Here is a 17,344-nt window from a genome sequence, read left to right as displayed (position 1 = left end):
TAAATATTGGCATTGGCTCTTTTAGGCTTTTAGTAGTCTCTTAGGTCAATATAGTTTTTATGTAGTAAAGTCTAAATTTGCTTTGAGCTGAGATCCGGCCACTGCACTCCAGCCTGGGTGACAGAGCGAGACTCTAAATAAAAAAAAAAAAAAAAAAAAATTGTGCCAACACATATCTAGACACATTTGGCTTTTGGGATGCCACCCTCTCCTCTGTGATGAGAGAACAGTGCAGTGTGCCCTGTGGCCACACCCAGAATGATCCTGATGGAATTAGAAAAGAAACTGCTCCTCTTTTCTCTTCCAGACCTGAGTTAAAGATCTGGGCTTTGAAAGCTGCTGGGACTGGAATCCTGGCTCTTACTTCACTCCCACCTGCACCGCCAGAATATATAGCCCATGGGAAGCATCTGAGAACAGCTATCGTGTGAGTCCTAAGAATGAATAAATTGTATACACATTTATGATTTTATTGGACAGGGTTATTTCATGAGTGTTATTCTGTTCTTGAGGTTTTTCACTGAATAACGTAAACATCTTGAATTTAAAATGTCCTACAAAGAGCTTGAGTGGTTGTCTTCATGCTGGCTCTTCACTTGTTGTTTTCAGCTTCACTGAGTCAAGACCAAACTCTGGGAGGTGCCATTAAGTCATCGTTTTTCCTCAGGCCTCATGTCCACTCCAGAAACCATAAGAGCAAGTCACGTTGACTCTACTTCCAGGATGTCCCCAAGCTGTCTACTGCCACTCCAGGTGATGTCAAGACCCCCCTGCCTAGGCACTGCAATGGTCATCTGATAGGTGCACCTGCCTCCCGGTTAACTCCCCCAAGGATCACAGTCCTCATGGCCAACACGGGGAACTGGAAAACAGGCCTCAGGCAGCCTCACCACCCTAGTCCAAAACTACGAATGACCCCTGGGCCACCCCTGCCTCAGGCTGCACTTCTCTAGCCTCATCTGCCACTTTCAACACTGGTCTTCTCATTCTCTCTGTGTTCCCCCTAAGCCCATGAGTTAGAGACTGTGTTCATTTATTTGGGTTCTCAGTTGGTTTCCACTCTAGCAAAAATGCTGGGTGAATGGGGCAGGAAGCAACTGATGTCTCTAGGTCTGAGGTGAGTAGAAGGGAGGCTTTTATCAGCTGGGTTCTATGAGAGGACCCCAGGCCCAGGGGGCATCACTGCAATGACCTCATGGTATGTACATATATGTGTGTGTGGTGGGAGCACTTAGAAAGTCACAACTCTCCAGGATGGAGCTGGCCTCACATAGATTAAGATGGTTTTTCATTTGGCAGTGAAAAGTAAAACATCTCATTTCCCTGGCTGGGCAACTCCCCCAGGAGTCCAGCAAGAAGACATGGGGTCTGTGGACAGGAGACCACTGGGTGAAACCCCTCATTTGAGGATCATGTTAAAAGTTGAACTTGAGACCTTGAGTGCCCTATGTCCTTCCCACTCACCAAAGATCCCCAGCTGAGCCAGCCCTGACTCACCGACACAAGAGCCCAGGGAGGAGCTGGGAGAGAGGGAAACCCACTGTGACCTCAGGGCATGGAAGGAGCTCTGACCTTTCTCTCCATGATGCCTTCTCCCCTCCCAAGTGCCTGTGGCTCTGAAGCTTCCAGGGACTCCTGCCTTCCATCTTTCCATCCATGCCCTCCTCTGCTCCCTCCAACCCAGCCTCTTCTAATGCCCCATGCATTTGTCTCCATGTGACTGCCCCACTCTCAGGCTCTGGCAGTGGCTAAGAGGCTTGGGGTTCCTGTGCCTGTCTGGAGGCAGCCTCACTCTATGTGGCCCCATGTGGGTTCTTGAATTTCTTTCTACACTGGGTGACCTGTAGATGTACAGTAGATGCATCATCTGTAGAAGAGCCAATGGAGGCTGGGCGCGGTGGCTCAAGCCTGTAATCCCAGCACTTTGGGAGGCCGAGACGCAAGACCAGCCTGGCCAACATGGTAAAACCCTGTCTCTACTAAAAATACAAAAATTAGCCAGGTATGGTGATACATATCTGTAGTCCCAGCTACTCGGGGAGGCTGAAGCAGGAGAATGGCGTAAACCCGGGAGGCGGAGCTTGCAGTGAGCTGAGATCCAGCCACTGCACTCCAGCCCAGGTGACAGAGCAAGACTCCGTCTCAAAAAAAAAAAGAAGAGCCAATGGAGATGGATGAGGACCTGAGGACCAGGAACCCTCTCAGGCACACACATGGAAAGAGAGAGAAGTGTTCCTGGAAGCATAGGCCGGAGGGTTGGTCCTGGCCCCCTCTGTCTCCTCTAATTAAAGAGGCCAGTGAGGCCGGGCATGGTGGCTCAAGCCTGTAATCCCAGCACTTTGGGAGGCCGAGATGGGCGGATCACATACAATAGTAACATTTTCCATTTTATTTTTGGATATTTTTAAACCTATTACAACTTTATAGATACACGTGATTCCTCCAGGGTAACCAACCCTCTTCCCATTGCTGAAGAATTCATCCTCCCTCTTGCTCATGGGTAACCACTTTCTTGAATTAATTATATAACTTTATCAAGCATATTTTAATGATATTCTTCATACATGTGTCCCTAATTGACAGATACTATATTGGATGTTAGTAAATTTTACCTAAATGCCATTCTGTACATAATCTTCTTCAACGTTTCCTTGGGATACGATTTTATTTTTGAGATTTCTGTATGTTGATTTATTTAGATTTAAAAATGAGGCCATGTGTAGCTCACTGCAACCTCCGCCTCCTGGCTCAAGTGATCCTCCCACCTCAGCCTCCCAAATAGCTGGGACTACAGGTGTGTGCCAGGCTGGAGAGTGGCAGTGTGGTCTCAGCTCATGGCAACCTCTGCCTCCTGGGTTCAAGCACTTCTCTTGCCTCAGCCTCACAAGTAGCTAGGATTATAGGCACATGCCATCACACCCAGCTAATTTTTTCATGTTTAGTAGAGACGGGGTTTCACTACGTTGGCCAGGCTGGTTTCGAACTCCTGACCTCAAGACACCCACCCACCCAACTCAGCCTCACAAAGTGCTGAGATTAGAGACGTTAGCCACTGCGCCCAGTCTGTCATCATTATTTCTCTTTTATACAGTTGAAGGTTGGTTACAATAGCAACATATTTCTAATTTCTTTACTTACGGTTCCTTTTGAAATCTCAGATCTTTTTGATCATGTGACTTTTTAATGGCACTAAAATTTATGAACTCTCTCAATCATTATCATGAAAGTCTTTTATTCTACCTCATTCTTGAAGGACTTTTGCTAAATTTGGGATTGAAGAATTTCAAAAATATGGTTGGAAATTTGATATTATGATTTCATGTGATTGGGACTTCCATTGTTGAGGTTGAGAAGTCAACTGTCAGTCATAAAGTTATTCCGTCATAGGACATTTGCTTGTTCTATCTGGCACACTTAAGACTTTTTTTTTTTGGTCATTGTCCGAAATTTCACATAGTTTATCTGAATATGAATTTCTTCTTCTTTATTCCACTCTGGATTATCAAAAATTATCAAAATGTTTCAGAATTAAAACAGCTTGAAGAAGACAGTGATGTCATTCCTAAGAAAGCCTAATAAAAAGCTGTATAAATTGAATGGTCACCTGGGCTTTATGCTGTCTGACATAGCAGATCATATGCACATTCAGGTAGAAAACAAGAACCGCTGAGGGTGTGATCAATCTCAAGACTAAGTCAAGGCTTCAGTGAAGGAAATCAGGACAAAATGACAAAGTGAGGTGGGGACTGAGCAGAATGGGACTAGGTGTTCTAACGGGACCCTGGAAAGGAACCAAGACAATAGAAAACATGGTGGTTATTTTGTGGGTATCTAGATGTCAGGACTGAAAGTCTTTTGTCTAGATTGAGTTTATTTATTTATTTATTTATTTATTTATTTGAGATGGGGCCTTGAACTGTCACTCAGCCTGGAATGCAGTGGCATGATTTTGGCTTACTGGAGCATCAACCTCCCAGGTTCAAGTGATTCTCCCACCTCTGCCTCCTGAGTTGCTGGGATTACAGGAGCTCACTACCACGCCTGACTGATTTTTGTATTTTTGGTAGAGATGGGGTTTCACCATGTTGGCCAAGCTGGTCTCAAACTCTTGACCTCAAGCGATCCACCCTCCTTAGCCTCCTGAAGTGCTGGGATTACAGGTGTGAGCCACCACACCCATCAGATCTGAGGTTTTATCTACATTCCAGACATTAGGTTCTACCCTCCTTTCTGCTTTTCCCTCTCTCTGACTTTACTTCATCCTCCTTACCCCTTGGATTCTGCCTGGTACTCAGTGCCACTAGGAGAGAAGGTCCTGTTGCCTCAGTGGACCCTGCATAATGAGTAGTCCTGTCCCTGAGGTGCCAGGTAACGCCCAAGGCATCCCTGAGCTTTCTCTTCAGCCCCATCAGAAGCCTCTGGGCCACCCATAGGCCCCCCTCTCCTCCTCACCCAGCTGTCACTTTCTTTGACACCTATGCCCTCCACCTGGGTCACCTCATCTGGAGTGAACCTTCCCAGCCAGCAGTGCATCCAGCCCATCCAGCATCGCTCACAATGTCTTCAGGTGAATTGTTTTCATCAGCGATCCCAGAGGAAGGCAGGTTAACGGCCAGGCCTGCACCATCATGTTCAGGGTCTCGCAGCGTCTCCTGGTGAAGACCTCCATGACCAGTAGGGGGAAGAGCTCCCTGGGCAGCCACTGCAGGGCTGAGATGGCCAAGGCCTGCCCCGCCAGCTCCAGGTGTCTTGGTAGGCCCAGAGGCTCATCCTGATGGACATGCAAAAAAAAAAAAAATCTGGAGGACGAACCCAGAGAAATGGCAATCACATCACTTCATCAGCTCCTAGAGCCAATGGCAATGCTCTGGTAGAGGTGGAAAAGTCCTCACCTCGCCCCGATTCCACTCTGCACTTGGTGGACACGAATCCATTATTCTGCTCCTGCTCTTACCAGAATGTCTTTCAAACACTGAGGAGGGGACAAGGTGACCACTGGCTCATTAATTTTCATCTCTTGCTACACAAAATCTCAGTACCACTGGGAAGTGTCACTAAGGATCCTGAGAGCTATGCTCCACTTTCTTGAGGGAACATTTCTTGTCACTGAAAACCCTGAAACAATAAGAATGAGACTGTCATGTGGCCCCACAAAGCCTACATTCTCAGTTCCCACAATTACAATGCTTCGGTAGACTTTAGGGACTTCATAACATTGATGCCACTATTTTTAATTTTGAAAAATTTTAACAAGAAATTGCAAAAGCTCTATGACAGTCTTCTAGAGCTTTTGGAAGTTAGGGATAAAAACACGAATGAAGATTGCAGTGCAGATCTCTTACACAGACTCACAATTACCCACTTTGGGATGGAGTCTCAGGAAAGAAACGGAACCCATGTTCAGAACAAAGACTCCATCATGCTTGAGAATGGTCTAGGGAATATCTTTTTTTTTTTTTTTGAGATGGAGTCTTGCTCTGTCACCCAGGCTGGAGTGCGGTGGTGCTATCTCGGGTCACTACAAGCTTCGCCTCCTGGGTTCACACCGTTTTCCTGCCTCAGCCTCCCGAGTAGCTGGGACTACAGGCGCCTGCCACCACGCCAGGCTAATTTTTTTTTGTATTTTTAGTAGAGATGGGGTTTCACCCTGTTAGCCAGGATGGTCTCGATCTCCTGACCTCATGATCCGCCCGCCTCACTTTGTAATCCCAAAGTGCTGGGATTACAGGCGCGAGCCACCACGCCCGGCCTGGAATATCTTTAAGGTTTTTAGTAAAAGCAAAAGCCTAACTTGTACATTGGAATTCCACCAATCTGTGGACTCTAATGTAAGGACACAAAAACCAATAATTTCAAATATCAGGAAATAAAAATTTAACCAATTGTAAGTTTTTAAAATCTTTTTTTTTAACTGCTTTCTTGAGAATTTTGAAAGGACAAAAGCCAAACAAAAATCAAAATTCAAGGGATGAAGACAAAACTACGTTTAGAAGAAAAATAAAAGCCTACAACTGTTCATCTAAAAGAACAGACAAGAAATTTCTCTGGGTCAGCTTGGGCAGCACATCACTGCCCCCCAGACTGGCTGGCTGGAGATCAGACGGGCATTCCCCTAAGAAGGGGGTGACTTACCAGATCTGGACTCACTTTGCAGGGTGCTGGGACCTCTCTGAGAACCAAGCAGTAGCTCCAGGTGCTGGAGCATGGGGCTCTTTTGTGCATCTTCTGGAGCTTTCATTGACCTTTCTCACTGCAACCCCCTTCTCAATGACCAACTTCCAATCCGAAAATGACATCCCACTAGATCCTGAAGTTCCACTCAGTTAATACTGATTGAGTTTTCTACATTCTTCTTACTGAGTGATTAAGTTAGATAGACATTTATGAAAGCGAAAGAATTAATAATAGGGTGAAAATCTAAAACTTATTCATTTATTCCACAAACACTGTAAAGTGTGACTAATATGTGACTGCCACAGTGATACAGGGAAGGGTTTAATCTGTTCCTGACATTAGAGAAAAAAAATATGGTATTTTTATCGGAGGACCTTTGGCCACCTCGAAAGTCTCAAAACGTTTCTGAGTTAAAACAGTTTTAAGAAGACAGTGATGTCAGCCCTAAAAGACACAATAAAAATATCTGTGTATCCTGAGGTCAGGAGTTTGAGACCAGCCTGACCAACATGGTGAAACCCCATTTCTACTAAAAACACAAAAATTAGCCCAGCATGGTGGCGTGTGCCTGTAATCCCAGCTCCTCAGGAGGCTGAGGCAGGAGGATCGTTTCAACCGAGGAGGCGGAAGTTGCAGTGAGCCTTATGTGGCAGTCAAGGGGAACTATAATCTAAGGTCTACATAATTTTGGGACACTAGGCTGCCAGCAACCATGAGGAAGCAGGTCAGAGAGCAAGCTGACCTCATGATGAATGCTGAATGCCCTGCAAGCAGGGTTTATTTTTGTTTCTCCCCCTCCCTTCTTCACTGATTACATTTTAAAGTTTATAGGTGTAGTTTTAATTTCTTCCAGAGAAGCTTTAACCTCAGCCCTGAGACCACTCCCGCCCTCAGTGGCACCTCTCTTCCACCAGAATGAGCATATAATCTGCTACCTTAGGTGATATAAAACCCACAAGATCATTTGATACATGAAAATTTTTATTCTGATTTTGTAGGGAGGACTCCTCTGTTTTTATAAAGCTTTTTTAAGTATAAACCATTTTTATAATTTTAATGTGGCCAAAGATCTCCCAACAACACTACTTTCAGATTTTATTTTTCTGTCTAATGTCCGGAGCAGATGAAATCCTTCCCTGCCTCACATTCAGGACTATGAAGGTCACATATTAGTAAAATTCCATCAGTGTTTTTGGAGTTCATGAATGAATGATTTTTTTTTTTTTGACAGAATCTCCCTCGGTCTCCCAGACTGGAGTGCAGTGGCGCAATTTTGCAACCATTGCTTTCTGGATACAAGTGATCCTCTTACCTCAGCCTCCCGAGTAACTGGGTTTCAGTCACCTACCACCATGCCCGGCTAATTTTTGTATTTTTGTAGAGACGGGATTGCACCTTTTTGACCTGGCTGGTCTTGAACTCCTGACCTCGGGTGTTCTACCTGCCTTGTCCTTCCAAACTGCTGGGATTACAGGCATGAGCCACCTTGCCTGGCATGGAATGAATGAATTCTTGACTTCCACCCTACCCCTAGCACTGTCAATTTCTTGATTCATGAAATGAATATGGATATCTGATATGAATGGATATCTGATTCAATCCATTAATCTGGGGAAAGCCAAAAACACAATCAGGATTAACTGGGTGGAGCTTCAGAAATCCAATCAGATATCACTTTTTGACTGGAAGCTAGCAGTGGATACGTGGAGGGGCGTGGGTGGGAGTTGTGATGAGAAAGGTCAATAAAAGCTTCTAAAGACCCACAGGAGAGACCCAAAGTCTTCAAGCCTGGAGTTACTGCTTGGTTCTTCCTGAGGTCTGAGCACCCTGCAAACTCAGTCCACATCTGGTAAGTGCCTAATTTCTGTAAGGACACTCCCATCTGACCTACAGTCAGGCGGACTGGGATGGCGACAGTGCAGCCTACGATGGCACAGAGCTATATCCTCTCTTTTTTTTTTCTTATGAACAATTTGAAGCTTTGTATTTTTTCCTCTAAACGCAGTTTTGTCTTTATTTCAAAAAATTTGTGCTTTGGTTCATGTCATTTCAAAATTCTTGAAGGGAGCATTGACTCCTGCCTCCCAACAGTTGGGAGGCCAAGGTGGGAGGATCATTTTAGCCTAGGGGTTTGAGACCAACCTGGGCAACATGGCAAAAACTCTCTACACAATTTTTTTTTGAGGGTGGGGGGATGGAGTCTCGCTGTGTTGCCCAGACTGGAGTGCAGTGGCAGGATCTCAACTCACTGCAACCTCTAATTCCCAGGTTCGAGCAACTCTCATGCCTCCAGCCTCCATCCTGAGAAGCTGGTATTACAGCCATCTGCCACCATACCTGGCTAATTATTGTATTTTTAGTAGAGGTGGGGTTTCACCGTGCTGGCCAGGTTGGTCTTGAACTCCTGACCCGAACACCTGCCTCGGCCTCCCAAAGTGCTGGGATTACAGCCGTGAGCCACTGGTGCTCAGCCTCTACAATTTTTTTTTTTTTTAATTAGCCAGGCATGGTGGCATGCATCTGTAGTCCCAGACATTTGGGTGGCTGGTGTGGGAGAATCATTTGAGCCCAGAAGGTTGAGGTTGCAGTGAGCCATGCTCACACCACTACTGTACTCCAGCCTGGGCAACAGAGTGAGATCCTGTCCAAAAAACAAAAGCAAAAACAGAAAGAAAATCTTAACCAAACAGGATCTTTGACTTTAATTTTAAACCAATCACATCCTCTTCCACCCAAATGGAGACATGGGTGTGGGGGTGCATACCTTTAATCCCAGCTATGTGGAAGGTTGAAGTATGAGAATTGCTTGAATCTCCAAGGCAGAGGTTACAGTGAGTCGAGTTGATGCCACTGCACTCCAGCCTGGGCGACAAAGTGAGACTCAGATCACCCTACACCAAAAAAAAAATTATGCCACCCAGGTGATCATTGAATACATGAAGACTTCTACTGTGTTTTCTTAGAGACTGTCATCTCTGTCTTTGTAAAACTGTTTTAACTCTGAAATATTTTGATAAATTTGATGTGGCCAAGGATCCCTCAACAAAGATACTTTCAAGTTTTTTCTTTCTGTCTAATGTCAGGAAGAGATTCAACCCTTCCCTATCTCACACTCAGGACTATGAAAGACACATGTTAGCAAAGCTCCATGTTTGTGGAGTGAATCAGTGAATGGGTCCTGGTCTTTTACCCTATCCATGAATCTTTCATTTTGATGGATGAATAACTAATTAGATCAGTTAATCTGGAAAAAAGCCAAAAATCCAATCAGGATTAACTGGGTGGAGCTTAAGAAGTCTAATCAAATGTAGTTCTCTGTCTCTCTCTCTTTTGGAATCAAGCCTATTTCCCAGACTGGAGTGCAGTGGTGTAATCTCAGCTCACTGCAACTTCTGCCTCCTGGGTTCAAGCGATCCTCCTGCCTCAGCCTCCCTAGTAGCTTGGAATACAGGAGCAGACCACTGCATCTGGTTAATTTTTGCAATCTTAGTAGAGGTAGGGTTTTACCATGTTGGCCAGGCTGGTCTTGAACTCCCGACCTCAGGTGATCCACCTGCCTCAGCCTCCCAAAATGCTGAGATTACAGGTGTGAGTCACTGTGCCCAGCCAAAGTGGTTCATTTTTAATATGCATAAGAGGTGTGTATTGGAAACATCTGTCTTGTAAATGATGCATAACAGTGTCACATAGCTTTCAAAGTTTCTCACTGAAATTTTCAATAACGACGCTGGGGTGGAGGCTCACACCTGTAATCCAAGTACTTTGGGAGGCCAAGGCGGGTGGATTGCTTGAGTCTAGGAGTTCAAGACCAGCTTGGACAACATAGTGAAAACCACTGTCTTTACAAAAAGTCAAAAAATAAGATTATCTGGGTGTGGTGATGCATACCTGTGGGCCCAGCTACTTGGGAGGCTGAGGTGGAAGAATCCTTTGAGCCTGGGAGGTCAAGGCTGCACTGAGCCGAGACCCCACCACTGCACTGCAGGCTGTGTGACAGAGCAAGACCCTGTCAGAAAGAGAGAGGGAGATAGAGAGAGAGAATGAGAGGGAAGAGAGGGAGGGATGGGAAGAAGACAAGCAGGAAAGGGGGGGGGAGAAAGAAAGAAGGGAGGGAGAGAGGGAAAGAAGGAAAGAAGAAAGAGAGAGAAAGAGAAAGAAAGCTTAAATAATGAAAAGAAAACAAACAGAACCCATTCTAGGGATGTCCCATGAATGTTCCCAATCAGCTTATTTGTAGGCACTGAGAATGTAGGCATGTAGGCTTGTGACCCTCCCATTCCCAATGTTTTAGAAACTTGAGTAATTAGAAATTTCCCCCAAAGGTGGGAGGGGTTAGTTTTCAGGCTCCTCCATACTCACTACTCACTGGATGGAGCACCGGATAGAGAGGAAGGGCTAGTGCGGGTCCTGTCTCCTCACTGCTTGCGAAAAGCTCATGCTGATGCAGCAGAGGCAGAACACTGGCTTTATGGCCACTGAATACAGAGAATTGGAGTAAACTGAGGACTCTTTCACTATTGCCAAAGCAGTGACTTTGGCCCTGGGAGAAGATGAGATTGCATGGGCTTGGCCTGAGAGTAATGCCTTTTCTCTGGACTTGTCCTGTGGAACTTTTCCTTGCAGATTGGTGAAGATGAGCGTCCGGGCTCCACCCAGACTTCTGGAGCTGGCGGGGCGGAGCCTGCTGAGGAACCAAGCCTTGGCCATCTCCGCCCTGGAGGAGCTGCCCACGGAACTTTTTCCCCCTCTGTTCATGGAGGCCTTCAGCAGGAGACGCTGTGAGGTCCTGAAGCTGATGGTGCAGGCCTGGCCCTTCCGCCGCCTCCCTCTGAGGCCTCTGATAAAGATGGGTTGTCTGGAGACCTTCAAAGCTGTGCTCGGTGGGCTTGATGCACTGCTTACCCAGGGAGTTCGTCTCAGGTGAGATGACCCGGGTGGGCTGGTGTGGAGGGCCCAGGTATCCAGAGAAGGAACAGCTGGGTCATGAGGAGTGGGGACGCCCAAGGGGAGGAGCTTGGCCATTGCCCAGCTCCTCAGGGAAAGGCCTGCTCACCACCCGGGGTCCATGGAGGTCACAGGAACCTCTCCTCTAATGGCACTGAAAGGCACCACAAAAAGTGAGGACTAGGCTGGGCACAGTGGCTCATAACATAATCCCAGCACATTGGAAGGCTGAGGTCAAGAGTTTGAGACCAGCGTGTCCAACATGGTAAACCCCGACTCTACTAAAAATACAAAAATTAGCTGGGCATGGTGGCAGGTTCCTGTAATCCCAGCTATGTGCGAGGTTGAGGCAGGAGAACTGTTTGAACTGGGAAAGTGGAGGTTGCAGTGAGCCGAGATCGCACCACTGCACTCCAGCCTGGGCAAAAGAGGAAGACTTCACCTAAAAAAAAAAAAAAAAAAAAAATGTGGAAGTGGGCAGGATCCGGGGGAAAACAGGATGGAAAAGAGTCAGAGAGAGGGAGAAGAAGCAGGGAGGGGAGTAGCTGCTATCCAGGATATGGAGTATAAGTTCGGAAGTGAGTCCTTACATTCTCAGCCTCGCCTCTATTTTCCCACAGGCAGTGGAAGCTTCAAGTGCTGGATTTACAGGATGTCAGTGAGAACTTCTGGATTGTTTGGTCTGAATCCATGGCCCATGGGTGCTTCCCCAGTGCCATGAGGAACAGAAAACCAGTGCAGGACTGTCCAAGCATGGGAGGACAGCAGCCCTTCACTGTGTTCATAGACCTGTGGCTCCAGACCAGGACTCTGGATGAATACCTCACCTGCCTCCTTCTGTGGGTCAAGCAGAGGGAAGGTTTACTACACCTGTGCTGTAAGAAGCTGAGAATTTTGGGAATGCCTTTCCACAATATCAGAAACATCCTGAAAATGGTGAACCTGGACTGTATCCAGGAGGTGGAAGTGAATTGCACATGGATACTGCCCATCCTGGCACAGTTTACCCCATACCTGGGCCAGATGGGGAATCTTCGCAAGCTCATTCTCTGCCACGTGGATGTCTCTCGCTACGTTTCAGCAGAGCAGAGGAAGCAGATTGTTACCCAGTTCACCTCTCAGTTCCTCAAGCTGCGCTACCTCCAAAAGCTTTATATGAACTCTGTTACTTTCCTCGAAGGCCACCTGGACCAGCTGCTCAGGTGAGGGAGGGTGGTGAACTTTCTCTGCAGACCACAGCAGAGCCTATGTTACAGTAAACGCTAGTGGGCATCTACTGTGAGCCAGCCCATGAAGATGTAGCAGTGAAGGGGACACTAGAATGTCCATGTATTGTCCTCTTGGTGTCTCTGTTCTGAAATGGGTATTACACAACCATCCCAATAAAGGCAGAGGAATCAGCTGGGGTAGATGCTATAGAGAGGCTGCCATGCTAGGAAGCCAGCTGCTGGAGGGTTCAGATCTGGTGAGGGTGTCCTTCTGAATTCTTCCTGAGGATAAGATGATGAAAAATAGGCCAGGGATGGTGGCTCATGCCTGTAATCCTAGCACGTTGGGAGTCCGAGGCAAGAGGATAACTTCAGCCTAGGAGTTTAAGACCAGTCTGTATAATGTAGCAAGACCCTTGTCAGAAATGAATTAAAATAAAACCAAACAAGATAATTTATTTTCGAGATGGAGTTTCACTTTGATCGTCCAGGCTAGAGTGCATTTGTGACATCTCAGCTCCCTGCAACCCCCGCCTCCCGGGTTCAAGCGATTCTCCTGCCTCAGTCTCCTGAATACCTGAAATTATAGGCGTGAGCCACCGCACCTGGCTAATTTTTATATTTTAAGTACAGACAGGGTTTCACCATGTTGGCCAGACTATTCTCAAACTCTTGACCTCACGTGATCCACCCGCCTCGGCCTCCCAAAGGCTGGGATTATAAGCATGAGCCACCGAGATAATTGTTAAGAAGATGATGGGAAGTGGGGAAGTGAAGTGGGCACCGAAGAGGGGGATGCTCAGCAAACCTGCACATTTCAGAACATCAGCTCTGTGCCTCACAGCTTGGTAACACGAGTGATCCCATCTCTATCCCTGTTGTAATAGGTTGTTTTGAGATCCAGGTAAATTAATTACCTAGGAAATGCATGATTCTGAAACAGAGGTCAGGGAGCAGGCACAAAGAGTGGTGAAAGAGATATATGGTTTGATGGTGATACAGGCATGTCAGGGACGCCTGCAGCCTGCCCACCCCAGCTGATGTTGCAGGATCCTGTCTGGGTTTGTCCCTTCTGCCTGTGTCTCCGCTGAGCTCGTGTGGCCCAGAGATGCGGTTTTTCTGCCTGACAGATGAGAAAAGGAGGCTTTAGGGATTCTGTGAACTTGATCCATTCCTATAAATGATGGTGAAAAGACTCAGCCTCAAACGGAATCTTTTTTTTTCTCTCTTTTTTTTTTTTTTTTTTTTTTTGATACAGAGTCTCGCTCTGTCACCCAGGCTGGAGTACAATGGCATGATCTCAGCTCACAGCAACCTCCACCTCCTGGGTTCAAGCGATTCTCCTGCCTCAGCCTCCCAAGTAGCTAGAATTACAGGTGCCCACCATCACACCTGGCTCATTTTTGCATTTTTAGTAGAGAAAGGGTTTTGCCATGATCACCAGGCTGGTCTCAAACTCCTAATCTCAAGTAATCCACCAGTCTCAGCCTCCCAAAGTTCTGGGATTACAGGTGTGAGTTACTGCGCTGGGCCTAAAGTGGAATTGATCTCAGTGGCAAAGCTCTTCATTGCGCAGCATCCTAAGTGTTGACCATCAGACAATCAGAAAGACCCTAGGCTTGGGCAAAATGGTCTCCGTCCATCACCTTGATGTCATTCCCCACCACCCTCCACTCAACCCTACAATTCCCCAGAACTAACTTCTTGCTCTCTGTCTCCCCAGCTGTCTGAAGACCTCATTAAAGATCCTCGCAATAACTAACTGTGTGCTTTTGGAATCAGACTTGAGGCATCTGTCCCAGTGCCCGAGTGTCAGTCAACTGAAGACCCTGGACCTGAGGGGCATCAGACTGGCCAATGTCAGTCTTGTGCCTCTCCAAGTTCTGCTAGAAAAAGTTGCAGCCACCCTTGAGTACCTGGACTTAGATAACTGTGGCATCGTAGACTCCCAAGTCAGCACCATCCTGCCTGCCCTGAGCCACTGCTTTGAGCTCATCACCTTCAACTTCCGTAGAAATTACGTCTCCATGGCCACCCTGGAGAACCTTCTGTGCCACACAATCAGACTCAACAACTTACGCCTGGAGCTGTATCCTGCCCCGCGGGAGAGTTATGATGCTGACGGTACTCTCTGCCGGAGCAGATTTGACCAACTTAGGGCAGAGCTGATGGGGAGAGTGAGGGACATGAGGCACCCCAAGAGAATCTTGTTCTGTACTGACTGCTTCCCTGACTGTGGCGACAGGTCATTTTATGACCTGGAGGCAGATCAATGCTGCTGTTGAATACCTGCCGATTTGGTTCGCTAAGTTGAACACTTTCTTCTGGACACTTGGAAATGAAAACCTAGGTCTTAGGTACATCCTAAAGAGAGCCCAGAACCCATCGTTTCAGGCACCGGCTCTGAAAATGGGAAAGGAAAGGTGATCAGGCAGGGCCCGGACTTGGGGGAAATGTTGACTTGGATTTGACAGGACTTTGGAGACCTGTGTCCTGTAGAGTTGAAAATGGGAATCTGAATGTCTAGAGTGGAATTCAGGCTTGAGAATACATAAGGGAGTTACTCTTGCATGGATGGTTGTAAAGAAACAATCACAAATAAAGGGAAACTGAGTGGAAACTGTCTGGTGCCCTCTATTATCAAGTAGCCTGTTTTCCAGTTTAAGCCTCAGGAATCTTCAGTTAATGATGGAAAATAAAAAGGCACTGAGTTGTCCAATCAATAAGATGCAGCCCCAGGGCCGGGCGCGGTGGCTCAAGCCTGTAATCCCAGCACTTTGGGAGGCCGAGATGGGCGGATCACAAGGTCAGGAGATCGAGACCATCCCGGCTAACACGGTGAAACCCCGTCTCTACTAAAAAAAAAAATACAAAAAACTAGCCAGGTGAAGTGGCGGCGCCTGTAGTCCCAGCTACTCGGGAGGCTGAGGCAGGAGAATGGTTTGAACCTGGGAGGCGGAGGTTGCAGTGAGCTGAGATCGTGCCACTGCACTCCAGCCTGGGCGACAGAGTGAGACTCCGTCTCAAAAAAAAAAAAAAAAAAAAAAAAAAAAAAAAAAAAAAAAAGATGCAGCCCCAGAAAATCAAGGCATTTAAGTGAAATTTGGTTATTTTAATCAGTTCCCCCCATTCTTTTATTTGAGACCGTTTCACTCTTGTTGCCCAGGCTGGAGTATGGAGTGCAATGGTGCCATCTCAGCTCACTGCAACGGTCACCTTGGGTTTAAATGATTCTCCTGCCTCAGCCTTCCAAGTAGCTGGGGTTACAGGCCTGTGCCACCATTCCCAGCTAATTTTTGCATTTTTAGTAGAGACAGGGTTTCATCGCTATGTTGGTCAGGCTGGTCTCAAACTCCTGACTTCAGGTGATCCACCCAACTTGGCCTCCCAAAGCGCTGGGATTACATGTGTGAGCCACTGCATCTGGCTCTTTTTTTGTTTGTTTTTTAGAGGTGTCACTCTGTCACCCAGGCTAGATTGCAGTGGCACAATCATAGCTCACTGCAGCCTCAATCTCCTGGGTTCAAGCGATCCTCCCACCTCAGCCTCCTGAGTAGCTAGTACTACAGGTGTGTGAGTCACCACGTCTGAATAATTTTTTTTAGCAGAGACAAGGTCTTGCTATCTTGCCCGGAGCTGATCTGGAACTCCTAAGCTTATGATTCTCCTGCCTTGGCCTCCCAAAGTGCAGGGAGTATAGGTGTGGGCCACGATGCTTGGCCTCCTCCAGTTATTTACTTCTTTAGTAAATAACTAGGTCTGTTACCTCCTTGTTAGTTTCTGTGGCTATTCAGTGGGTTAATACTGGTGGACACCCAGGGCCTGGAACATTAGTGGGCAAGAACAGTGAGCCAATCCACAAGGAAAGCATCTTCTTCTCAGGGTCTTTCACTGCTCGCCAGATGCTGAGACCCTGGCCACTCCTTGTGAGTCTCCACATGGTTCCAGAAGCCTTAGTTGATCAAGGTCAGCTTCACTGCACAAGGAGCCACTCTATTCCTGCTGCCTTGGAAGGGGATGTCCATATTGTGTATTAGCTGGGGCTTCTGGGCGGGACCAACCCTTGCTTGTTCCCCTGATGACTAGCAGCCCTTCTTGAATTAAACTGGTTGTAGCCAGTAAAGACAGCCACATTCTCTTTAAGTAAAATACTAAAACTATACAGGCATGTGATACTTTTTAAATATTTCCATCTGACGTTTAAAAAGTTACATTTTTCTGGGGAGCTAGGTCAGATTGAGGAGAGATTTTCTCGTAACACCTCCCCTCTCTCCCTATCAAGGAAGAGACTAGTGCAGCGTGTTTTGGAATCTCACATCATCGAAGAGTGGAGAACGATCAAGTGCCTGGGGGTGATGAGTGACCTTCCCTGTGCTGAGGAAGCCTGCATAACGGGCACCCAAGTGAAGGATCCTGCTGAGGATTCAGGGGCTGGTGTTGCTGTCAGGGATCTTAGCCAAGAGCCTCAGGTTCCCCATAAAATGAGGATGATGATGTGCACCACCTTATGAGACCCTGGTAGGATCTAAAAGATGGTTCATGTTTAGGGCTTGGCATGGCATACAGTAAGCATACAGGACTTGGCATACAGTAAGATCAATACATTTTCTTCTTTTTTCTCTTCTCAGAAGTCCCAGCATTTTCCATCTTTCAATCTCACCTCCTATTCCTGATAACAAGGAGGCAAAAAGGACCCAGGGCATGCAATGGGCTCAGCTTCTTCTCTCTACCACAATTCATGATTCGCCCAAACAGCAGAGCCACAGGAGCCAGAAGGGGGCAGGGTGGGCAGTTCAGGACTGGATTCATTCCTAATAAGATCAAAATTTCCAGTCCATAGGTCTCGGGTGCCACGTGCTGGTAGATCAGACTAGATGGTGTGATTTAGTGTTGCAAGGATTATATTTTATGGTACTTTAAAAATTTTACAGGCCAGGCGTGGTGGCTCAAGCCTGTAATCCCAGCACTTTGGGAGGCCGAGACGGGCAGATCACGAGGTCAGGAGATCGAGACCATCC

At 46.9% G+C, this 17,344-nt stretch overlaps 1 protein-coding gene across 1 annotated transcript; it reads left to right on the top strand.

Annotated features, from left to right (window-relative positions):
• The first annotated feature begins 7,979 nt into the window (after nucleotides 1-7,979).
• On the top strand, nucleotides 7,980-14,611 carry LOC105526540 (PRAME family member 5-like). The gene is made up of 4 exons (XM_011962559.1): nucleotides 7,980-8,023; nucleotides 10,786-11,094; nucleotides 11,739-12,320; nucleotides 14,050-14,611. The coding sequence occupies exons 2-4, from the start codon at nucleotides 10,808-10,810 to the stop codon at nucleotides 14,609-14,611; spliced, it is 1,431 nt and encodes a 476-aa protein (XP_011817949.1). The 5' UTR covers nucleotides 7,980-8,023; nucleotides 10,786-10,807.
• Nucleotides 14,612-17,344: the final 2,733 nt, after the last annotated feature.

This window comes from Colobus angolensis, unplaced genomic scaffold (assembly GCF_000951035.1).
Source record: "Colobus angolensis palliatus isolate OR3802 unplaced genomic scaffold, Cang.pa_1.0 Scaffold596, whole genome shotgun sequence".
In the NCBI taxonomy this organism is placed as follows: domain Eukaryota; kingdom Metazoa; phylum Chordata; class Mammalia; order Primates; family Cercopithecidae; genus Colobus; species Colobus angolensis.
This window is presented reverse-complemented; position numbering and strand designations above follow the sequence as displayed.